We start from the raw sequence: 24,541 nt of genomic DNA on the forward strand, positions 1-24,541 counted from the left end.
AATAGAAAATGCTGTGGAAAAGCCAAATACTGTTTGGGACCTGGAAAAGTTTATGGTTTAGACATTGCTAGACTTGTGGCCTCGGGACTGCATTTGCAGCAGCTCCCGGTAGGTATGTGTGTGCAGTGACTTCATGAGGGCTTTAATGGCTGTCGTTGCAGTCGGTACTGGATGAGATGATGGTGGAACAGACTGATCTCGTTCGTTTGCGGATGGTCCGAATGTCCAATGTGCCCGACACCCTTTACATGGTAAACAACGCAGTGCCGCAGTGCTGTCATATGATTACCCACCAGCAAGTTAGCACTAACCAGTCCAGTCCTCCTTCGGTTATAGCCAATGAGATCCCAGGTAAGGCTGCTAGATCACTTGCAATGCCAACTGATCTCGTGTGAGTGGGTGGGGGCTTGGGGCAGGGGAGAGGGAATGTGAATTATTCAATATTATTATTTCCTCGGGGAGTAGTACTGCACTGTTTGGGCTTCTTCCCACTCAGTGGTAGTCACTTTTGCTTTGGTCTACTGTGAAGACATTAACTATTTTTGGATGGCATGGTAAGTAGGTAGAAAGTAAGCTACTGGAGGGGGTAGTATTTTAACCTGCTTCAGCTGAGCAATTTGAAAAATCTTGGACTAGTTAAACTTAGTGTAGCACACTTGCTGGAGCCTGGCTCTCTGTTCTCAGAGTGGTTCTCAGTTTTCTACTTAACCATCTTGGACAACAGGAAAGCTGGAAAATGGCAAAATACTGGTTTCTTTTAAAAACAAAAACCAGGGGAGCATAACTTGTAGGGCAGTCAGCTTAACTCGGAAAAATATTGGAAATAGGCACTCAAAACGCTTTTCTTCAGTTTACTAAATCCACTTTATCTTTGAAGTCAAACTGATTTCATTCCTTGTGTGGCAGGGGAAGTTTTTTATAGGTGGAAGAAGATGCAGCCTCTCTTGACTTCAGGATACTTGGTGTGACATTCCCTATAGGCAAGCCAGGGAAATACAGTCATAAAACTACTGTAATATATTTTGTCATATATGCATTTGATCTTTTGGTGTCAAACTGGAAGAATGTATCTGATGTGATTGCCAAAGCATCGAGTTCTTTCCACCTTTCCCTGGCCGCATTAATCCTCAGTGTACATAGAGAGTACACTGGCAAAACTTGTAGTTGATGACAAGTTGGGAGGGTCAGTGGATGTTTCACAGGGCAGGATTAGATAGCTAAATGACCAAGATTAAATATAAATTCAGAAAAGAAAGTGGGAAACACTATGCTTACGTAGGTGTGGCCAGCTGTGTGCATACAAGGAATACAGACTGAGGGAGGCTCTGTGGAGTAAAGCCTGAAAGCCCGACACTAGACAATTCCGTAGTGAGTCATACTAAAATACAAAAACAAATGTGCCACAAGACATGGGAAGTAATTTGGTCTCAGGTGGAGCATTGTGTTTAGCCATTTAAATGGCCACACTTGGTCAGGTCAAGGATTTGTCTGTCTAGCCTAGTGTGCTTATTCCAGCAGTCACCAGAAGTGAGTGCATAAGGAAAGTGTAGCAGAAAAAGCACATAAAATAATTTCCTGTAAAATTCTGTGTGCTCTTCTACCATTTGCAGCTCAGAGATGTCCTGTGGTGGATGGTGTTTCTGTGTAGTTAGTAATATTAAATGCATTTCTAATCCATGAGCTTATGCAGTCTTTCCTTAAATTTGCATAAACTTTTGGCATCCATTTTTGGATCAAAGTATCACATTTCAGTAGATACAGATCAGTTTGGGAGTCTGTAGAAAAGGAGTAAAGCTTACATGCCACCAAGAAAACAGTACTCTTCCTCCCTCCACCATTACCCGTTCCCCATTTTATAAGTTCTTTGTATACCAATTGTGCCTCTCTTAAGTCAACTATGTTGAAAGGAAATAGATAAACTATTCCTACAGATGCTAGAGCCAGGACAAAAATAGTAAGTTAAAATTGCTGCAAGAGATTTAAGTTGAGGTGTTAGGAAGATTTGAAACACTGTTTGGTTCAACACTGCAGTAAGTTTTTTCTGGTAAGGTTTGTGGAAAGGTTTTGATCTATTTCTTTCATGTGATTCAGGAAGAAACTTGATAAAGCCTAAAAGGAGCTTCTGAAAACCTCTGTAATTTGATAAAAGTACTGTTTATTTAGAAACTTAGAGCTGTGGTATCTCAGCATTGCATTACGGTACTTGGACTTTTTCCCCCCTCTACAGAAAAGCATAAATATACTCACCATGAATTGAATGTAAAGTATTTCATCATAAGATGTGACTTTGATAACACTTTGCTCGTTCTTAGTTTCCAAAGAACTTGAGAGAGAAAACAGATTCTCAAAGGTCTCCAATGTTTTACAAAAGTTCTCATGTTCTGAAAAGATCTGGCTCTGTTGGCAAACATAAAGCATCTTGCCCAATCTAAAACTCCACTTCAGCTTGATTCTCTACAACCTTATATATAGGAATTACTGACAGCTCTTTGATTTAAGCATGGATATTAGCTGTGAGCCTGGCCAGTAGTTGAAGCACAGGTATTGTGTCCTGGTAGCTGCTTGCTTTGCATAGTTCTGTAATTATGCAGTAAAGTTGACTCCTTTTTTTTTTTTTTTTTTTTTTTTTTTTTTGGCCAATACCTTGTGCTAGGAAGGGTAGATGGAGCCCAATTAATTTGAGGAGATTTCAGGCATGTACCAAACCTGTAACTTCTACAGGAATCCATCCCAAAGCATAGATGGAGCACAGGAACTGCTGGAGGGAAAGCTAGGCAACATTGCATCCGTGTCCTTTAGGCCGGGTTCTTACAACAGGGGGTTCTTTACAGTTTAGGTGTTCGCCTGTCGCTTGCATCTTCTGTGGACTATATGTGTATAAATGCTGTTGGCAGCCTGTCTTGGTGCTGTTCTTGCAACACTATTGTAAAATAAGTTCAACCTCTGATGAAGTCTGTTCTACTTTGAGGCTGGGTTTGGCAGGTAGTGGGGTTTCCTCAGGTTTTTTCCAGTTTCAGTTTGAATTAGAAATCCTGCAACTGACTTGAGAGAATTGTAGTTTTTATATATGCAATCTGTCTTCCATGCGTTTCACATTAATAACAGTAAAAAAGCAGAAACAAATCTGGCCTTGAGAAGAAGGCACTTTTTCATTAAGAACTTAAATGATTTTTATGCATACCAGTTTGGAGAACTGCTTCAAACTTCTCTAAAATCCTTTTTTTTCAGTATTAGCAAAATGCTCATAGCTAAATACCTGGCTGCTAAACCGGGATTTTTCAGAGCTATCGAAGTGTGTGGAGGGTTGTGTGGAAGAATTACTTCCAAGCCTTAACGATTGGATAAATTGATTCTCTTTTTTTTTTTTTTTTTTTTTTTTTCCCCTCTAGTACAGGAACTCAGTTTGGGGGGAAAAAATATTTTTGCGCTACTTACATTTATCCTTCATGTACCAATGTAAACTTTGTGAAATTGGGACCAGTTGTAGTTGCATGGTATTGGGTTTTCTTCTTCTCTGTAATGCAAATGTCTTTTCACACTGCTCTTGCTGTCCAATCCAGTTAATTTTATGAGCTTTCATTACAGACATCTGGTCATGGTAATATATAACACTTGTAAAGCTCATAAAGGATCAGAGGCCAGGACTTACATGTTCAGAGGTCTGGATTTGTCGTCTTTTATGATATGCACATTTTCCTGAGGACAGAAAGACCACAAAGAAACATCATTCATCATCAAACAGCAGCAAGAAGTGGCATGAGAAAGTTTTGCAACAGCATAAATACCCCAAATTATACATTATTTCCTTTTGGAAAGTTTTTTTTTTTTTAATTATTTCAATATGGCTGCATAAGCCAACATAACTTTAACGGGTTTATGTTGGCTTACAGTTTGTGTGTGAATTTTTTTTTATTTTTTTTTTTTTTTTCAGAATGCTCTTTCTGTAGCTAACATACTGGTATTATGGTCTGGTGATTATAGAATTCCACTAGAAGCATGAAGTGTATGCCAAAAAAATCAATGAATTCTTGGCCTGTAGAATTCACGAGGGAATGTTTGGTTGTTATTTAAGATATCCTGCCCCCACCTCAAATAATAAAATTCCTGCATCATAAGGAGTTTACAAAGAAGGCTGTGTTTGTGGCTTGCTCTAGCAGAAGCTGGAAAAATGGTTTATGTCTTTACCATTTGTATGATATGTGTGTTATCCCATGTGCTGTCAAGGAACATGTGTAAGTTGAACTGTTCTGGGCAGAATGCTTCTTTAAAAAAAAAAAAAAGAAAAGGAAAAAAAAAAAAAAAGCCAGGTCAGTCTGACATTAGATTTTTTCCTTCAGAATTAAACCTAACTGTTGCACTCACACTCAGTATCTCACAGTTCAGAAAGTAATCTCTTATCCCCATTCTGTTTTCTGTTATCCCTCCAGTTCCCAATCTCCTCATTGTCAAAGAGATGATCAAACGGCTGCAGGAGCTACGTCATACTGAGCAGGTGCAAAGAGCGTATGCTCTCAATTGTGGAGAAGGCGCCACAGTCAGTTATGAGATTCAGATTCGTGTGCTGCGGGAATTTGGACTTTCTGATGCTGCTGCTGAACTTCTGCAGGTATGAAAAATTGCTGTACGAGACCACGAATGCTTCGATTCTGTTCTGCTTATGACTTGACTTGAATGCACAATCTGCAGCAAGAGAACTGTTTTGTGCACATGCAGGTGCACGCTTTGAAATGCCTGCATAACTTTAGAACTGTCCAAGTGCAAATTACAGTGAGACTGTTGCGTTTGTGTGGTTTTTATAAATGTGCAAGTGCAACGTATAAGTATTTTTCTCAAGAGTTGTTGCCATTCAGGGTGCTCTTACTGCCACAGATTTTGGGGACAAAAATAACCTGCCGAAGAGGCAGTTGATGAGAATAGTGAAACCATAACTAGAAGTCTAGATTATGATTTTTTTTTTTTTTTTCTTGAATCAGAGAGGAGAAAAAGTCCAAACTGATACAGTAGATCTGCATAGTACAGATCAGGACTGGGAAACTGGAAATCCCACTTATATTTGTATTCTGCTGTTAAAGCAAATGCATTTGTTGGTCAACTTATTCACACGGTGCATCCAAAAAAACCCTTTATTCCACAGTAACTATAATTGCCTCCAAGTGTTGGTGAGGTTTTAGATGGCACAACTATCCTTTTACAGTGCTAGCACATTTCTGGTTCTAAAGTGAGTGTTGGTGAGGTTTTAGATGGCACAACTATCTTTTTACAGTGCTAGCACATTTCTGGTTCTAAAGTGTGTTAGTTTAGAAGATTTTTCTAGATTACTTCCTACTTTGTTTTGTTCCATGCTGGGTTTTTTTCCTTTGCAGAATCGTTAGTTTACAAGATTTTTCTAGATTACTTCCTACTTTATGTTCCATGCTGGGTTTTTTTCCTTTGCAGAATCCTCACAAATTCTTTCCTGATGAGCGATTTGGGGACGAAAGCCCACTCCTGACAATGAGACAGTCTGGACGATGTCGTGTTAACAGCACTCCCACTGCAGAAACCATGTTTACAGAACTGGACTCTTTTGTGGCCTTCAAGATTTTTCTAGATTACTTCCTACTTTATGTTCCATGCTGGGTTTTTTTCCTTTGCAGAATCCTCACAAATTCTTTCCTGATGAGCGATTTGGGGACGAAAGCCCACTCCTGACAATGAGACAGTCTGGACGATGTCGTGTTAACAGCACTCCCACTGCAGAAACCATGTTTACAGAACTGGACTCTTTTGTGGCCTTCCATCCACCATTGCCCCCTCCTCCACCTCCATACCACCCACCAGCAACTCCCATTCATAACCAGTTCAAAGTGGGCTGGACACAAAGGGTGCCAAGTCAACATCCCTCCCGTTCCTTTTCTTACCCGTGTAATCACTCACTGTTCCACTCCCGAACCGCTCCCAAAGCGGCACCGCCTGTCTACATGCCCAGCGTTAAAGCAGCACCTCCGGATTGCACTAACACTACAGGTCTGGGGAGGCAAACGGTGGCAGCGGCAGCAGCAGTGATGGCAGCTGAGAAGCAAGTAGTAAGTATTATAATTTCTTCTCACTATCTCTGGCCACTCAAAGTAACTTATAGAGGGGAGCTGGAGAGAATTTTTTCGGTGAAGTAACTTGACTTTGTTAAATGAAAGAGCATCTTCACTAGTTAGGAGAAGAATTTTCTACCAAACTGACTGTCAGCCTTCTGCATCCCATAGGCATGCCCTAATCCCTGGGAGAATGAAAGTTCCAGGGCTGGGAGCATTTTGAAGGGACAAGTGGTACTCACAAATATTCTGCAATAATCCAGTTTGCTCTACATTAAAACTAAGCATAAGTCAACTTCAGTAGTGGTCTGCATGCTGTAATTCAAAGGTAGAAATAGCGATGATATTTTGGCTATTCACAGGTAAGTAGTCCTGAAGCAAACAGATGTGTATAAAGGGAACCTATGGAGAATGTGAAGGCCTTACAGCTGTGAAAAAGACTTTAAAATAGGCAAGCAGTAATTGGTAACTGCAGATAAAAGGGGGTCTTCACAGCATTTAAAGACAATTATTACAGTTGCTGAACTACAATATAATGCAATGAAAACAACAAACTATAACATATTGGACAAAGACATAGCTTTGTGAAGTACATGAAATGCTAAATAAAGAATTTGATAATTTAGTTCCGCCTGTCTCAGTGGACAGTTGTGTCATACTGAAAACCTCTCTTTAGATGCAGATTTGATCCGGAGTTCTGAATGGAAAAATGGATTTATTTGTTTTCCCTTTAGTAATTGTCCTAAATATATTGCACTCCTTTCCATATTTTAACCTGAAATATTTAACTTCAAATTACAATTGTTTTCCATTGTCTGTTCAAGGGTGGGCTTTTGTAGCATAAGCCTCTTGTTCTTGATCAATAGTGACTTCACTAAGGAAACCATATAGCAACCTTTTTCACAGCTTTTTCACATTAGAAATATCTCTACTAAAATGTTTATATAAAAATGCAAGGAGAAGCACAGACTTAATATGGATGATATTTTTGTTCTGTATTATTTCTGCAATTTGTGAGTTACTAGTAGTCAATGATGACTAAAATAGCTTTCATTAGAAATGATAAATACAAGTAGAAATTTTAACTCCTCTGTCTGGAAGGCTGTAATATGCTTGTCTCATTGCAGGGCTGCTTATAGGTGTAGGCGAAAAGAATGCCATGCAATGACTTCCCATGAGCGTTGTGGATCTAGTCAGTGACTGATGCTCCCCAAGGCCCGAGGCTGCCATTCACATATATATGTGTGCATTCAATTAACTTTAAAATGAGATGCAAGCAGAGGCGTTGCGTGTATAGTGACAAAATACACGTTTCATGGCATCCCTGTAGTGGAACTGTGTGCTATAACAAACCATTTGTTAAGTTCTGCACACAGTACCTTGTTTAGTTTGGTAATCGTAAGTGGCTTAAAGCAGGCTTTCCTTTTGAGAGTTTAACAGTACATTGTCACTGCATATTCAGGACTGGATGCGTTGAAGAAGGTACTTCCGTGGCACAACAGCTTCATAAAGGAAAGTAGTCTTAAGCTAGCAGGAAGGTGAAGGTTGGAGGATACATGTGTTCTTTAAACAGCGTAGGAAACTTGCAGGCTGAGGTTGGTCTAGGCAAAGATAGATAAGGAAAATGCTATTTTGAATTACAGAAACCATCCTAAATACAGTTTGTGTTTAGCTTTTGCTTTGCTTTTGTGGACAAATTTCTTTTCTCTTCCAGTGTACTCAGCCGTTGCTAAATGAACTGATGCCAGATATCGCAATGGGTGTGTCAGCAATGTCTTTAAAAGACAGAAGATTACCAGAGCTCACTGTCGACACAGAATTAAGCCAGACGGTTACAGAGGTAGGGCCTGGTCCACCCCAGCACATTTCATGTATTCAGAACAGACACATGCCCACTTCTCGAAAGAAACATGCAATAGAGCAAAAAATAGATGTTCGAGAAAATCAGAAGGAATATCCTGACACAGGCACAGCCCTTCGCCTTCACAAGGCATATATTTTGGCCCAGATTTGTATAGCCACAATAAGGCATCACCAAGTGGCTTAAAGTCAGCCTACCTACCTTCCCAGATATCTCCTAAAAAGCAAGAGGATTCTAGGAGGGAATACCTGCTCTCCCAAGATGGGCATCAACACAGACAAAAGAATGAGCCAATACACCTCGATGTCTTAGAACAACCTCCCCAGCGACTGGACTTGGCGTTGGCTACCCAGGAAAATGCTGGTAATGGCCCAGTTCACATCAGGGGAAGAACAAAAATGGAAACCGATTTAACCTATGGGCTAACCTCCAACAGACCTTCGCTCTCTGCATACACTTCTGAAATGCAAGAAGAGAGGCCCACTAGGAGACTGGCAGACGATGAGCCATTGGAACATGGAGCACAGAGAAATTCAGATTTGGAAAGGGAAGATGCAGTAAGCAGAGGAAGGAGGTCTCCAAACAAACCAGACTTCCTGTATAAAAAATCTGCCCTATGAAAGCAACCTCCACTATTTCTCTGTGCCTAAGAGTTGTAAACATCCCATTCTTTGCAACTTTTGGCCTGACTTCTGTCAGACAAATCCATTCATGCCAGCGGATAAATTCAGCTTCATTCACTTCTTTTGTACATACATTGCTTTAGTAGAGACAGCATGTTATCAGTTTATTTTTAATGCTGCTTCTGGTTTTATTTTGTGGGATTTTTTTTTTCAGCAAATTTAATTAAGCCTTTAAAAAAAAAAAAGCTGGTACCTTTTTTTTTTCTACAACCTGGTAGCCTTTTGCACCTCTACATCTATTTTAGTGTATTAGTTTTGTACTAATATGTTGAACTTTATTGTCACATTTAAAGGACTGTATTTTCATACTTTTGCATTTTTCCCTTTCACCTGCCAATTCCCTATGTGCATTGGGTTGCACATTACGAAGTGTATTTTCTTATGAGATAGTAACGATGCGTTTATTTTTTAATTATAGGAATTCCAAAGAACAGCACATCAAAATACTACATTTTTAGTTAGATTTTTTGTTTATTTGTTTAGATCTGAAATCTTCCTGATTTTTACAACTACGGCAAGAATTCTGTCTGTTTTGTTTGAAAAGTTCTGGCAGCTGGTCTTACCCTTATATAGCAAGCCCACTTCAAGAACTATAATTGGTTTTTTAAGAGTCCAGGGGGATATTTAGGAGTCCAAATTCCAGTGAAATTCACTGGGATCTGATAGTCTGATTCTGTTTGTGTTCTGGTTCAGCTGTGACCATGGAGAACTCCACGATCACCCAGAAGCACTTACTAGACAGACTAGGATTGTTCATTTGCCCATGCAGAAATAAATCTAGAAATACTGTAAAAATGCTAGTAATAACTTGTTCTTCCAGCTACCCGTACGTGGGGGTAAGTGAAGACTGGAGTTGAGGGTTCATGCTAAATCCTGGTGTGCCAGGAAGATGAGGCGTAGTATCTTCGCTGTTGCCTGAATGGTAACCCCCCACCTGCGAGGGTTCCCCTCTCCAACAGAGGTGCTGAGGTGACTGCTCATTGCCTTGCTTTCTCCTGCCTATGATTAAAAAAGGGCTTCACTCTTAGTGATGTCATTCAGTGTTCCTTACCTGATCTGAAGTGTTGCTGACTTCATAATTGCAGCTGTTCTGTGAACAAAATCAAAGTGAAGAGCAACTGCTCTAGCATCATGAAATGTGCAAAGCTTTAGCACTCTTAAATTACACTTTCACTTCCCAACTTTGCTTTTTTTAAAGCACGGAAATGAGGTTCAGGATATGAAGAGGGAATGAATGATAGTGATCTGGGCTGGCTCCCTGCCACTGGCTTGGGGTTAAGCAATGCACCAGGTGTAACAGTTAATAATTATTAAGTGCATCCTTAATACTTACCATGCAGTTTTTACCACAGATTTATTGCATTTAGGATAGGGATCCGATGCCACTGCAGTGTAGTGATTACTGGTAAAGGCCTGTTTGGGGTTTTTTTTGGTTTTTTTTAAATGTGGTTTCTGTAATGAAGGATTTCTTTGTAGCAGAAAACTTTAATCCCAAGTGTGACCTAAGGACTACTTTAAGGTTAGGTTGTTTCCAGCAGTTGAAAATGCTTAATACTGTTTAAACACAAATTTTGCTGCAACTTTACTTTTAGTTTTAGTTGATGGCAGGCTCTTACCTAACCTGTTTCATTAAAGTATGCAGGGCCTGGTAACAACAACTCAACGTTACTGAAATATATTAAATACTGCATTTCCAAACTACCAAATAGCTTCTAGATAAATGAAGATATGGGTGTTTTAGCCAATAAATCCTAATGTCTCCTGCATACACATCTGTAGGCCTCCTGCTTCTGTGAAAGCTCTGCAGATGCTCCTCATGAGGTGCAGCCATGGAAGGGGTGGTGTAGGATTGGAGGAGACGCTTGGCTAAACTGTGCAGGTGATGGGTCTTGTGGGTGAGGGGAGATGTTTGGTTCTTGGTTGGCTGACTTCTTCCCCTCTGTCAAACTTTTTAATCTGTTTTTTTGACCACAGCCAAGATACCTGATGGTCCTGGCCCCATCGCCAATATGTAGTATTTCCATGGGACTGCAGCATGGTTAAATGCAAGAAGGTGTCAGTGGGGGGACGGTGCTGCTGCAGGTTAGGGACTGAGGTTCTTTGGGTTTCTTCTGAAGATTTGAGCATGGTGCTGTCTGACTGCGTAGCTCTAACCAGGCACTGGGGTCTCATGCTCACCAGCACTAGAAGCATTAACTTTCATCTCACACAACCCCCCTGAAACTCCATGCACTTGTATCGCATGTATGTTGGTAGCTTAATTACTGAAAAGTCATAGCTGTCCTCTAACAACTCGCTATTCTGGATAATTTATTTTTACCTGAAAGCAGTAGATGTACTTTGGGAAAACTATTTTAGTTACCACAGTTTGATGTGGCACTGTGTGCTTGGACAGAGACAGGGCTGAAATCTACAGACGTAACTTTTAAGCTTGAAATTTGTGGGGATGTGGCTGATGAAGACTGAGAAGTTTTGAGGTTATGGCTTGAGGGAAATCATGAAATGCTTTGGCTTTGGAATAAGCTGTGAGAAATGCCTGGGGGGGACAGGACATGTCTGCATTTTAAAATAAAAAATTGCTTCTGAAATCTTAGAAGCTGAGCAGTATTAAAAAGAGAATTAAAAATAGAAAAGTGTTTAAAAGTAGGTGCAAAATAAAAGATGAATTCCTTCTGAGGCCACAAAGACAATCAGTCCATGTAGACAATCTGCATTTTCACTCATGTATTTTGAGTTGGGAAGATAGCAGCTAATGGCAGCTGCTTCAAAGTGGAAAAGAAGGATTTGTCAAATTACCGGAGCTGTATTTTTGTCCTGCAGCTTAGGAGTTCCTACCTAGCTGCACGTGCGGAGGGAGGGGAGAGAGGCAGTCTTTATTCTTCTTCGTGGAAGCATTATTCAGAAGCTGGTGTTCATGCTGCATCTCACGCAGAGCACACCTGTGCTGCCTGCTCCTAAGTGGTGTTCTCTGTCTACTGAAACTTTGGTGCAGAAGCTCCTTGTTTACATTAAGCACTTTCCGATGAGGTTGGGAATCAACATCTTTTCCTCCTGTAAGTTTGATGGAGGTGACAGAATACTGTCTGTCTTTTGCTTGAGGATAGAGGTGTGAACATTAAGTTTTCATGGATGAGGAAGACTTGTGCTCCTTCTTCTAGTAAAGAGAGAGCTCAGACTTCCATTTAGTGAGCAACATGCAAAAACTTCTTATTCCCCTTTCCCTGACCTCCTCCTCTTTTCCTTAATATATGGATGAATAACTTAATTCCTGAAACAGATTCTTCCTTTGAAATGTTTTGTTGTTCCATGGAATTACTGTAGCTGTGTGTTAACTGCTGTGTTGATTGGCAGTTTCTTGTATTTTTCCTGTTCTTGGAGTTTCATTTCTGAAAGTTAAGGCTGTGGCCACCCGTACTTGTAAGCCTTTCTTGGTCCTGGAATGTCCCAAATGTTGTCTTACAGGTTTCTTTGGTTTGGATCTGGTGGGGAGTTTTGGGGGTTTGGGGTTTTTGTTTGGGTTTTTTTTTTGGTGGGTGGTTTTTTTTGATTTGTTTGTTTTGGGGTTTGGTTTTTTGGTTGGGTTTTGTTTTTTGTTTTTTTTTTTTTTTTGAAAGAATAGTCGTGCTGTTTGAGGCACTGTTCTTTCTTCTAATAATTATATGCTTCTATGGTAGAGGTGGTGCTGAGCTCTGCTGAACGCAGGCAACAGCTGAGACATAAAATTGTAAAACCGTATTTAGGGGTTCTGTAATTACCTGTACTGCCAGGAGGTAGCCCTGCCTTCGGCAACGTTACGGTTTTGTTCCTTGTCCTTGTGTTGTTACTGGTATAAAGTCAAGTGCCTTCAATGCTAAAGGCTCAGAAAACTTTCTTAAACTGACTTCATGTCCTATGCAAGTGTTTTTTCTACAACCTGCATAACCAGTACTTTGTAAAACTTGTTTACGCTTCAATTGTACATAGTGTTTTTTAAAAAAAAATAGTATTTTTATTTAGGTACCTCCAAACTTGAATTCTAGTCTTGTGTGATGCATTGTAAAACAATACATTTCTCTTTTGAGTACCATTACAGTTGTAAAAAGGTTTTCACTGGTTCTATTTTTCTACTGTTGCTGAGAAGCATGTAACACTGACTTTATCCTACGTATAGTTGGCATTTCAAATAAACGGCTTGTATAGAATGTGCCTGTGCGACTCCTTCCGTGTAACGTCACCAGCCGGCTGCCCGGAGGGACTGTGCCGTCGCTTTCCCAGCTCCTGCCTGACTGATGGCCAGAGCAAAGGAACGGTTTAATACAGACCTTAAGGTGCCCTCAAGTAGTAAGGGCTCTTAAAACTGACAAGGTTTGTTCCTTGTAGGGGGGAAAAAAAAAAGGGGGGGAAGAGTGGGGGGGGACGACACAATAATGCTTTGAATGTCAAGGATATGGGGCAAACCAGTGTAAAAAGAGGAATTCAAAAATCAGTGGCGCTGTTCAAGCAGCTTATTAAAAAGGAAGAGCGCTTCAGTGAAATAGTCCAGGGAGTTCTGGCTAGAGCTTAACTGGCTGAGACTCTTCAGGACTGAAGGCAATAGCATTACCTGTAGTCAAGGCCGTGGGACGTAGCCCTTGATCTAGGAAGGGTTTATGTTCTCAGCCGAGCAGCTGGGACAAAGCCACTCACTGAGTACCCAGTGTTCTCTTCTCGAGTGGCGGTGGCCCTGCATCATCTGATTAATCACTAAATCTCTTCCACAGAATCAAGTGCTTTGCTGCTTCAAAGACAGGGCTCAAGTCTGGAAGTGTCACCCAGCAGCAGAAAATCTCGACCAGTCTTGCTTTGATGTCCATCAGCAAAGTGCCACGGGTTATGTGCTGATGTGAAGTGGGGTGAGGAGAGAGCGGGTCCTGGGCTGTCTCTCGTGTTCATTATGGACACCTTCTTCATTCTGCAGCCAGGAAGGGGAGTTTTAGGAGCAACATCCTAAACTAAGCAAGTTTAACATTTATTGTTGCAGGTTTTCTGTTCGCTTTGCAGCAGCGTTCTTCAAAGTCTGCCAACTTCTGCTTCAAAAAACTTCTTCCAGCTGAACTCCTCCCTTGCTGCTTGAGCACAGGGAGTGGGAGGACGGGGCCTTGCTGCAGGTCATATGTCCCTGTGCCCTGGTAGCTGCTGCTGTTTTAATATACTGGGGGAGAACAGGGCAACATGGCACCCTGGGGTTTCAGTTTGGGGCAATGTGGGCTGGAAGCCAGGACAGCGCCCGCCTGGGGACACTGCCCCTTCAGTGACAGGAACCCCAGGACAGTGGGAAGGGGAAGGTTGTCCCTTGCTGCTTGCCCTCCTGCACCAGGCTGTACTTACAGGCGGGAGGCCAGCCCTCGCTGGGCCAGGGAGGAGGCCAAGAGGGAGGAACACGGGGCTTTGGCCCCCAGAGGTGCCTTGGCCCCAGGGGGAACAGGCCCTCAGGGCCCTGCCTGGCACTTGCCTGGGTGCTGGAGGAACACAGCCCCCTACAGCAGCATTTCAAAAAACCACAATGGTACAGATTGAAGAGTTCTTTAATTTTTAGATATTTCAGTTAGATATGCAGTTACAACTCCCGTAACGGTTGCTACAAAAAAAAAAAAAAGCACATACAATACCCAGAGTTGAATTTAAAAGCAACTACTCATTTTGCATGAAACAAACTGACGGAGTGAGCCTCTATGCTAGAACTAGCTTTTGTAAGTAAAGCGGTCAGAAAGAAGTAATAGGGAGAATGACAGATAAAAGGTCTGATTTTCTTCTCAAAAGTCATTAACAGGGAAGCAGAATAGTACCCCATGGTAAAGAAATCCTCCAACTACATAAAGCAGGAGTTAAAAATTAGAACTTGCTTAAAGCACATTTTGGGGTTTGTGGGTAAAGAAAACTAAAAACTACTTTAGGCTCCAAACTTAGGATAAGTCAATATTTCATTGTACTTAAGTGTAGATTCTTAAAAGTCAGTGAAATGTCTCCTGTTCCATGATTATCACAGTGATTATAAAAAGATCACGTTTTGTACGGTAGCAAAATGCCAGGCTGCTGCAGTGCTTTCAGGCAGGTTTATGAAGTAGAATGGTTTGCAGCAGGCTAGTTTTTAAAATCAAAGCAGATCAGAAGTCCTGTAACAAACTTCCTCACCAATGCTTAATTTGTAATTGGATACTGTTTATGTGCTAGTGAGCAGATAAAGTTCATGTGACAAATTTCTGCGTGTAAAACATCACTGTACAATATCAGAAACAAAGGTTTTGGATTTATAAACCCAGCACATTCTGTTACATCAAGCCAAACCTGTGATTTCTCATTTTTCACCTGCCTAGGGAGCAGTTCCGCTGCTGTGAGCAGGGACACGGAAGCAGGGTGTTGTTTCCTTCGCCTGATGCGTAACAGACGTTAGAACGCAACCTCGCCCAACAGCTGCGATCTCGCCCCAGACGCCTGCTGTACCCCGTCAGGAGCCGCGCCGCCCTCCGTGCAGGGGACAGACACTCGCTTGGTGCCGGGAGCCCTCGCTAGGATCGCTACGCCCCGAGGAGAGGGTGCAGAGCCATTTTGAGCAGGAAAGCAACGCAGGCCGGTCTTGCGAAGCAGAGCGGGTGTGCAGTGCCTGCACCATACAGGAGGGCGGCCCCCGCCCCGGTTTAGTACAGCGCACAGCTATAGGCACTGAAAGTAAAGTCGGTGAGAGGGAACGCGCAGCGGCATGCTGGTCTCCTAACGAGCCATCCGCTCCCTTGAGACAAGGCCAGCTTTCACGGGAATGCAAGGTGGATCAGTACTGAAATCCCCACAAATGCAATGTACCTGTTAAGAACACATTTTAGTCGCTACAAAGAGAGGAAGTGAGACAAAATGAGACGTTTCTCGGACAGTTGGGTTTTGATGAGAAGCCGAATACCGAAGATGCCTCTTCTGTTGCCAATGAATACTGTTTTCCCAGTTCTCCTTTCAGACCCTGACCCTCTCAGTCTAACTACAGTAGTACTGCATCCTGTTAGTCCGTCGTCTTTTCCGTGACTGAAATTCTTCAAAGAAGTGCTGAATGTCTTCTCTTTTAACCACCTGGGGGAAGCAATAGGAAACCCAAGTTGTGGTACAAGAATTCAATTAAATGAGCCTTTTTTTTTTTTCCCTCTTGCATGCATCCCAGGTGTAGTACACAAAAGCACATCAAAGCAAGTATCCTGTTGTGCCCAAAGGAGACTTATCAACACCCAAAATTCGTTGTGAAAGAAGACAAAGAGGGGAAACAAGCTCCCCAAAGGCAAATCAAGCACAGGGAGCAGAGCTCCTGATGGTATTTTTAATGAGTTTGAACAACTGCTTTTAAGCATCAGAAAAATTAACACAAAGCAAGATTTTTACTAGCTCACTGCAGACTTGTTACAATGTAACTTAAGAATGGCAATTTAGCAAATAAGCCAACAAAATGCTGATTAATAACAGCATGCAAATTCCTCCAGAAAACAACTGACAAGACACTTTGTTTGACCAATATTTAGTCAGTCCTTATTCTTCTACAGGTTTAAAGTGATTCTAAGAAGAAACATAAAGGTTAAGAGCTTTTTTTTCTGAATACTTTTCCTAGAGCAACAGAAATTTCATTTAAACTTAAGAACTCCTCTCAGTACTTTGTAGACAGATTTCTGTAAGGTCCCAGGTATCGCTCAACAATGTCATTAAGGAAATAGAACTTTTACATTCCAATGAAATCCAAGATCTCTTAATTTCTACTGCAGTACCAGCAATTCCAAGAGACAGGAAAAGAATATTACACTGCAGCACTATAGTATTCAGCACCCACCCCTCAACAGTACTTTAAAACACATTTTCTGGCAAACAAATTCTGCGAGTTGCGCCTTACCGTTCCCTCATCCGCAAATCTCCTGAGATAGTCAGTCAGTTCTGTCTTTAAATCATTGTATTCTGGATGGAGAAGCAAAGGCGAGGGGAAGAAGAGACAAAAACCAAGATGATACCCAGCTTTAGTTTAACACTGTCTCAAAAAGACAACTTGTTCTACTTCCTCTTGTAACTCGTTAGGTTTACTTGAGACAAATCTAGGTTTGAACTGGATTATAAATAATAATAATAAAAAGAAAGGCAAGTCCAGGTAAACATGAGAAGCCTAATAATTTATCAGACTAGCCTAATGCAGTCTGACTATATGTTTGGGTTGATCTTCAGAGAAATGTACAGAAGTTCAGTGAGTGAATTAGCACAATTAATTAAAAGATTGCCCCTGCTCCCAGCTCCCTGCTGCAAAAGCACATGTGGGTAGCGGTGGCAAGTCCTAGCCCATAGCTCAGGACTGGACAAGTGTCCTTGCCAGAGTGCAAACCCCTCGCTCAGAGGAGGGAAACACGGCTCCAGATGCAAAATGCTGCCTCATCAATGTACTCTGTGGCAGAGCTGCCCAGGAGCAGCCTGGACCCCAGCTTCATGCTGGCTGGCACCCCCCAGACAACAGGAGATAGCTGAACAACAGATCGGGGTAAGATAAATAAGCCAGACAGCAGAATGGCAAATGAATGTTTGTAACTACTCCCGTTACAAGAAATTACCATCAGTACACTGTCTAAGAGGTTAAATGGGGGAAAAGTTGCCACACCATCTAGTTCCTCCATGTAAGTTAGATTTGTGGCCACAGAGAACAAACTTCTCTAGAGTAATCCTGACTGAGGCGTGCAATCTGTCATACAATCTTCTACATGTCACTTCAAAAACAGTTTGACACCACACTGCAAGACCTGATACTAATCTCGTATGGGAAACTGTTCACTTAAAACGTTAAGGCAGGTTCTAAAAATGAAGTCGTATTTACCACAGATGAGTTCTACTTGCTGGACTCTGTTCATGCTGTTAAGGGTGTCCATTAAGGGGTCTCTCCTCTCTGCTTCTTGGTCACTGGTACCTTTATTTTCGTAAGCCAAGACAGTGTCACATTCATCCGTCAGGAACTGGACTTCAAGCTCTGAATACATTTTCTGGAGAATAAAGTAAAATTTGCTTTTATATTACAATACTTCTTGGATGGAGATGCTCTCACCCAATCCTTTGTGTGATCGGTATCACAAGTAACAATAAAAGCAATAACGTACATTTTGTATCCAGCATTTCAGACATGTCCCTGTAATGACTTCCCAAGCAATACTGGACTTAAGCAGTAAAGAAAATACAAGCGTTCAGGAGCTCCTTCGTGCTGTATTAATTCCAAAGGATTCAGTGTGTTTCTTCATGTGGGGTGGAAGGGGTTTTAGGTGTTTATAGACACAGTAAGAACATTTGCACAGATTTTATCTACAAACTTCCCTTCAGAGATCCTCTGGGAGCTCCCCCCTGCCTCCCCCATGTCAACAATGGTAATGAAGAGAGAATACGTACCAAACAGTCTTCACAGGTGCATAACTTGCTTCTCCAGTTCAATGGCCAAAAGGTGGCAGTACCTTTTTTTAAGAATTGCTTGCTTTGGAGTTCTTTCAGCTTGCAGACTGGCTCCTCACTCTTAGTAACTACCTGAATTAAAATGAGTGTTCAGTGCTCTATAACATCACTTCAAATACTCTCCATTCTTTCCAGCCTGTCATTTTCCTTATGCAACATTTTTCTTTTGTCTCAGACATACTTATTTTTATAAACAACCCGTATTACCATGTCATACACATGAGGATTCCGGTGCGGTTTTAGCAGTTTCCACTGGACATTTCTGCAGAAATGTACTGCAATAGCCATGAACGTGTAAGAAATCAGAGCTGGACTACCATGCAAATGCAGCTACAAGGCACGACACCCTGTATTAGAACAAACTCAGAAGTCACCACAGCGTAAAGGCCAGGTGGCCGACAAGAAGGGATGGATCCAACCTAGCTGCTAACAGAGGCTACGCTCTGGTCACCCACTTCTACAAGCGCATCCACAGCCTACGCTGTGCTCCACAGAGACGCGCATTTGAAGTGTCAGTGACTGAAGAGGAACACAGAAACAGAATGAAAGTATTTACCTCATCACTGAACCTATACAGAAAGAAGTGGGCTTTACTTCACCTATCGTCAGGATGAAGACGTACAAGACAGAAAAGAAGGTCCGTTTTACCTCTGGACAGGCAGACCCAGAGCTAGTGGATGGTTCATTAAACTGTTCCATTTGCTTTTCCTCCTTCACTTCTTGGTGTTCCACTCCACTTTCTCTTTTTATTTCTTTTTTCTGCTCTTCACTTTCCTCAACCTTCAGGACAATCCCTTCATCTTCAAGGGAGTTCACTTTGGTCAAAGCAGGAACTGGAAGATACACACCCATGTAAGTGAAAATACCATGCCAGGCAACGTACGGGCTACCACAGGCGTTCTCTCTGCTTTACAGTGCAGCATCACCTCGTACACTGCACCCAGATCACCTCGTACACTGCAGGGTCCTGGATATGTTCTACAGCTCTCCGAAGACTCAATGACTGAGGTATACAAAGAAGCCACTCCCTCTTTCACTATAGCGTGGTGACCTCTCATATTCCTATTCTAAAATACTCTGCTTCCCAAAATCTAAACCTTAGGAGAGGGAAAAGGGTATCACAATTTCAGATAGTTCTGTATTAAGATGCTGGTCCTTCCTGACGCCCCTTACAGCTATGGCAGGGGGAGTCAGACTGCTTCATCTTTTCCAGACACACACACCAAAAACTCCATGACATTAACTACACTAACCGCTTCCTTATTTAAAACCAGTTTTTCTGTTAATGTCAATTCAAATGTGTACCCTGTGACATAGCTGGTTAGAAGGAAGAAAACCAAAACCAAACCAACCCCCCCATTCCGTACCATATTTGCATTAGAAGGAAGAGAACTCCAGGCAGGTCAGCTTGGAATCCTTAAAATTACCATTGAAATTTCTGGCACCAGCTGATACAAGCAACACTTAGGGGACTATGCTGAAACCACCTCTTTCCACAGACATCAAATCATCTCCCCTTCTGAGCCCGCAGTGACCACAGAGCAGACAGAGGCCTCATGTGACCGCAGGGAACGCGTGTCCTGAGCACAGCCCCAGCTCTACTCAGATTAAGGTTTTACACATTCATTTCAGGTCGCTCTGTCATGCACTCTTTGCTGCTCAGAGCCTCTCAGATTCAGTTGTTTGCCTCATTGCTTCCCTTAGGATGGTTCTTGAATTCTTTGATCCAGTTTAGAAATCAAGTTCCTTGAGACAAGCGTTACATCTTCAGCCATCTATGTGCTAGCACATCTTTGATAAAATAAATAAAAGAGTGAGCACCACAGAATTAAGATTTAGGAACAGGAACTGCATTTTTTTTTTTTTACAGAACATTTACTGCAGCTCTGCTCGTTCCACTGCTGAAAGAGATTGTCCAATATAATGAGTATCATTTCTCCAACCACTCCAGTATTATGTCATTAATCGACCATGTATGAGAAGCACATGCTAATGAAATATTGGCTCAGGTATCTTAATTTTCTTTACCTGCTAATTGCGACGCATAGGCCCACAGGAAATGGCAGTGACTCATGCAGGCTTGGCATACCATTTCATGGAAGTCTCCGCTTTCAGGGGGAACTGCACCAAGATGCTGTCAAAAAGAAACAAGCACGCAGCAAGGAAGCATTCGCTGCAAATTAACAGACTCAAGTCTGTGTTTAGAGGAAGCAAAATATCAACTGCCATTACATTTTGGCTCAAGCATACACTTCTGCTAGCTTTCTACAATGATTATCAGAGTATAATTTAAAGACTGGGAAAAGCGGATAAAAATTCCAGGGAAAAACTGAAATAATTCTCTCTTTGTCTATAGCCTTTTATGCCTTCTGCATACCCAGAAATCTCAGCCCTATGTCTCATTTCTAAATGACATTCTTCTAAACTGTCCCAAACATAGAGCAGGTGAAGGCACCTCTTGCACACTGCACATTTAAACTCTTAAATAAATTTTTATGATCGCTTCCTTACATGTAAGAGATTATAAGTCTTCATATTGATCCCATACTGAACTTGGGAAGAATTAGGTCCCAAAGCTCTCCAGAAACTGGTGAGAACTATTTAGGCTATTAAAAGCACTGACTGGCTTTGTTTTGAAAAGCATTCTTGCAAAGCTCACAGTATGTAGCATAATGTTCTTCATACATACATTTATACAAGAGAATCCTACAATTTATCTACAGAACCCATAACTGAAGCCAGTCATCTTTTTTTTTTTTTTTTTTTCATTCTTTGATCCTGCAACGTCAAACATGGAATTTCACTCGTGCCCTTCGAGGCACAAGAGGCTGCTGAATCCTCAATGCTTACACATTAAGTAGGGCACTCACTGAAGTGCTGTGCTGCTTTTAAAAGATTTCTCCTGAAGTTCATAATCAGGAACTAACAGCCCCGTTTGTTCCTTGCTACTTAAAGCAATTACAGTTTAAAAAACATTCTTCTGAATGAAGGACTACTCAGGTAGTTGATAATGATGTGCCTCAGCAAGAATCTTTTTCTCGATGACTGTCCTGATTAGAATTTTCCAATTAAAGAGACAGTTGAAGAATTCTTTCATTCTCCAGTGGTAACCTTCAAAAATGTAGAACTCTTCCTGGGCTTGCTGGACTGGAGTGGACAGCAGTGCAAGATTAAGCTTTCAATATTCCTTTGCACAGCATGAAAAGAAATACCTTAGAAGTCACATACTGATCTTTGGAGAACTACAGCAAACCTTCCCACACAAAAATAACCATACAAAACTTAACCAACACTAACTTATGTCTTAGCAAATGGAAATTCCGCTCCTTAATAGTTTCCTTACCCTTCCATGGAACCAGTCTTCACAAACTATGCATTGGATCATCTCATCTGGAATCTAGATGAACGGTCATATTATTAGCATTAATAGCAACTTCCAGAATCTTTCACAAGCCTCTAGCTGCAGCATTAGGCGAAGCCTGCTCAAGTGAATTGCATTTTCCTCTTCACCCACCCACAGGGAGCTGCCATTAATAATTAGTTACTGCTTCAATAGTCAGTTTGCTTCCTTGAAGTTCAACAGCACATGCAATCTGTCGTATTATCAAGACTATGGAGACTCCCATTTGTTACTACAAAACAACTTTTCTCAGTAGAGCAAGGCATTCTCACACAAAAGAGCTGATAAAAGTTTATACGCTATTGGTATCTTTCTTCCTGTGAACAGAAATGCATGAACAGGCATCTCAGCAAAAGGAAGATACTGATATCCACGATGTCATCAGGATTATATAGGAATGCCAGAATCCTAACTTAACTGTCCACAAGGCAGTGCAGTACAAACTGCATTGTTATCAAATTATGAATGATTTCTTTAGAAATGTTTAGCTATTTCTGAACTTCAGAGAGGTGAGTTTATAAAATACTTCTTTGTATTTGAACGACTTGTGCCTTCCTTTTTAAAGCACCTAACTTCTATGACCGCAAACAAAAGCGTGCGGGTGGGTGCAAACCAAGCGGTATATTTTCATACTTCAGACAGAGAAAAAGTGTTCTGACTACCCTAAAACAAAGCTGCAGGACAGACTCTCCCCATCCCTAAAGCCCTGTCAGAGCACTGTTGTGGGCATGAAGAAGCAGATTCTGATCTCTCCCAATATGTCCAATGCATTTATTTTGCGCTTGCCACATTTCTCAAGATGATGAGAAACCCACTCCCTAAGGGAACTCTTGTAACTTTAGAGAGAGGAAAGCAGAGAGAACTGCAGCAGTGGTTTGTCCAAGTGATGGTTTGTCCTCCTCATCCATCTTTAAAGCATAAACATATTCTACAATTTAAAAAAAACCGATAAAGTAACTCCTTTATACAGCGCATGACAACGAAAAGCAATATGGAACATAAGATTTCTTAGAGTGGAATCTTCCCTGCAAAGCAGCTCAGTGACCACCCTTTGCACAATATTTTGCATAAACAGCATCTATATATGATTAATATGTTTCTGTATTTCTTACCTCATCTTCAGGATCAGGATAAGGTCTTTTACAGATACAGTATAATCCATAGAAATTGTCATTATACTTATTTCCTGAATTCACCTTCCCCTTTTCCTAGGAGGAAAGGAAAAAGATGTCTCAACAGACAATGCAGCGAAAAACAAAAGACAGAAAACATCAATAATGTAGAAAAACCCAATTCCTATTCCACTTCAATTCCTAAAAGCAATCATTATACTCATCAGCTTGAAGATCCAAAAAGAAAGGTATTAGCCAGACACCTATGCTATACAGTGAGCGGCAGATAGGGCACGTGAGGAATACCAAGGTTCAAAAGGGAAGAGGAAAAACAGTTTGTCCACCTTTGTAGCAAATGGCAACTGTGGTGTTTGTTAAGCTACTGCTAATCTAAAGTGATGTAAGAGTTTTGAACCACGCCTGCCTGCTGCTGTTATAGTAACGGCTGCAGATTTACTGTGCACCTTCCCCTCCATTTTTTTTTTAAACATCCAGACTGTGATCCCAACCCAACTTTGTTTAACCTTACCACTGAGCTTCCACTAAATTCATGTCATGTAAGCCTCACTCTGCAGAAGATTATCTAAATTACAAAACATGCTGAATGAAATTCAATTACAGGTAATCCTGTTTAAAAAAAAACAAAACCAAAACAGCTAATACAGCTGCAGCCAGAGGGCTTCAGAACTGCACGTAGTTCCAGCCTAAGGCCACTCTTGGTCCCTGCAGAAACAGCTGTGACCATTTATGTTACTACGAAACACTTCCTACACTATTCTGACAAAGGAAGAACAGATGATGCGAGCACCCAGCATCCATGAAGGCAGCCAGATTAATGGACGGATGCTGAAGGTCACTTAACCTGTACAATCGATTTTGCACTGAACTGAAGGAGGAAGAACAACAACGTGATCCATTTCATTGACTTAAGTGAGAAACAGTAACATATTAAAAATGTCACAGGTGCCCCTGTAGGGATCCCTGGACTGTAGCCCTAGGCTGAGTAGCTCTGGATCCATCCCCGTTCTGCCAGAACAAAATGGGCACACACAAACCCACTTGCTGTTTCTACATGGGGATTGTTACTACCCCAGGAGCAGCACTGCAGGCAAGCCAACCAGCTTCCTATCACTGCTTCCCAGATTACCAACTACCTGACAAGTCCAAAATGCCCTCTAAGTATGAAAGCACAGGGGGCTTAATACAGTGAAAACCAATCCCATCAGTAGGCTCTGGTGACAGACTATCAAAAAAGATTAGGGCACTAATGCCACCACGAAGACTGGGACGGAACTGTCCCTTTGACAGCAGCACAACCTTCAATTTCCTTAATGCAACTGCAAAACTGCACCCCAAAAGGTTCTCCTGAAGTCGGCTTAAAGCTAATGAGATGCAGGCACCGCGACACGCTTCTGGCATTGCGCCGACTGTGGATGCAGAACTGCTGCATTCGTGGATGACAAGGATCAAACGCTCTCTCTCCTCGCAACATTTCCCTTCGGTCCCTCAACAGTTTCATCTCCGGCTGTAATACTCCCACCTTGTTTAACTTGCCGGGAAAAGCAGAGGCATCGCATGAGTCAGCACTCGCATGAGATGGCTGAGCACCAACCTCCCAAGACTGTTATTTTGATTCTGTGGGTATGAAACCTATGTCTGAACTTACTGGGAGTAACTTGCACTGCAAATTTTTGAACTTGCTATTTCCACAGTCACAGCGGAAGTTCCTGGAAAGAAAAACACAGCACTTCAGGTTTTTTATTAGGTGAAAACACATTCGGTTTTGTGTTTGCAACAATTCTCAGCAGTTTGTTAGGACCCCTAAAAATATTCTTGCAGCTATTTAAACAGCAGCATCAGTCAGAACGGGCTGAAGGGCCTCGCAGCCTTACCCTCCCACCTGGGGCTCGCTTGCCACAGCGCTCGGCTGGGAGACCCTAGCGGCACCGGTGGCCCCGGCC

The 24,541-nt window shown here is 41.7% G+C and overlaps 2 protein-coding genes across 2 annotated transcripts in view; one reads left to right on the top strand and one right to left on the bottom strand.

Moving 5' to 3' along the window:
* BTBD7 (BTB domain containing 7) overlaps positions 1-8,707 on the top strand; it is a 33,719-nt gene extending 25,012 nt beyond the window's left edge. Inside the window, 5 exon segments of the mRNA XM_035888714.1 lie at positions 162-351; positions 4,428-4,606; positions 5,637-6,065; positions 7,783-8,029; positions 8,032-8,707. Coding sequence (XP_035744607.1) covers positions 162-351; positions 4,428-4,606; positions 5,637-6,065; positions 7,783-8,029; positions 8,032-8,549 — 1,563 coding nt within the window. The 3' untranslated portion in view covers positions 8,550-8,707.
* A 5,899-nt stretch (positions 8,708-14,606) lies between these two features.
* On the bottom strand, positions 14,607-24,372 carry UBR7 (ubiquitin protein ligase E3 component n-recognin 7). Its single transcript, XM_035888713.1, has 9 exons — positions 24,247-24,372; positions 22,581-22,676; positions 21,412-21,465; positions 20,097-20,202; positions 18,717-18,901; positions 18,009-18,140; positions 17,449-17,611; positions 16,489-16,550; positions 14,607-15,686 (listed from the first exon to the last, which is right to left on the bottom strand). Exons 1-9 carry the CDS (start codon positions 24,355-24,357, stop codon positions 15,594-15,596), a joined length of 1,002 nt encoding a protein of 333 aa, XP_035744606.1. The 5' UTR covers positions 24,358-24,372; the 3' UTR covers positions 14,607-15,593.
* Between the last annotated feature and the right edge of the window lie 169 nt (positions 24,373-24,541).

The sequence above is a fragment of the Egretta garzetta genome, unplaced genomic scaffold, assembly GCF_000687185.1.
Source record: "Egretta garzetta isolate BGI_Z169 unplaced genomic scaffold, ASM68718v1 scaffold361, whole genome shotgun sequence".
Classification (NCBI taxonomy): Eukaryota; Metazoa; Chordata; class Aves; order Pelecaniformes; family Ardeidae; genus Egretta; species Egretta garzetta.

Coding starts and splice junctions, on each gene's coding strand:
- UBR7 (XM_035888713.1), bottom strand. CDS start 24,357: ATGTGTTTTCACCTAATAAAAAACCTGAAGTGCTGTGTTTTTCTTTCC. Junction 21,466..22,580: donor ATCCTGATCCTGAAGATGAG/GTAAGAAATACA, acceptor CCGTTCATCTAG/ATTCCAGATGAGATGATCCA. Junction 15,687..16,488: donor GATTTGCGGATGAGGGAACG/GTAAGGCGCAAC, acceptor TGCTTCCCCCAG/GTGGTTAAAAGAGAAGACAT.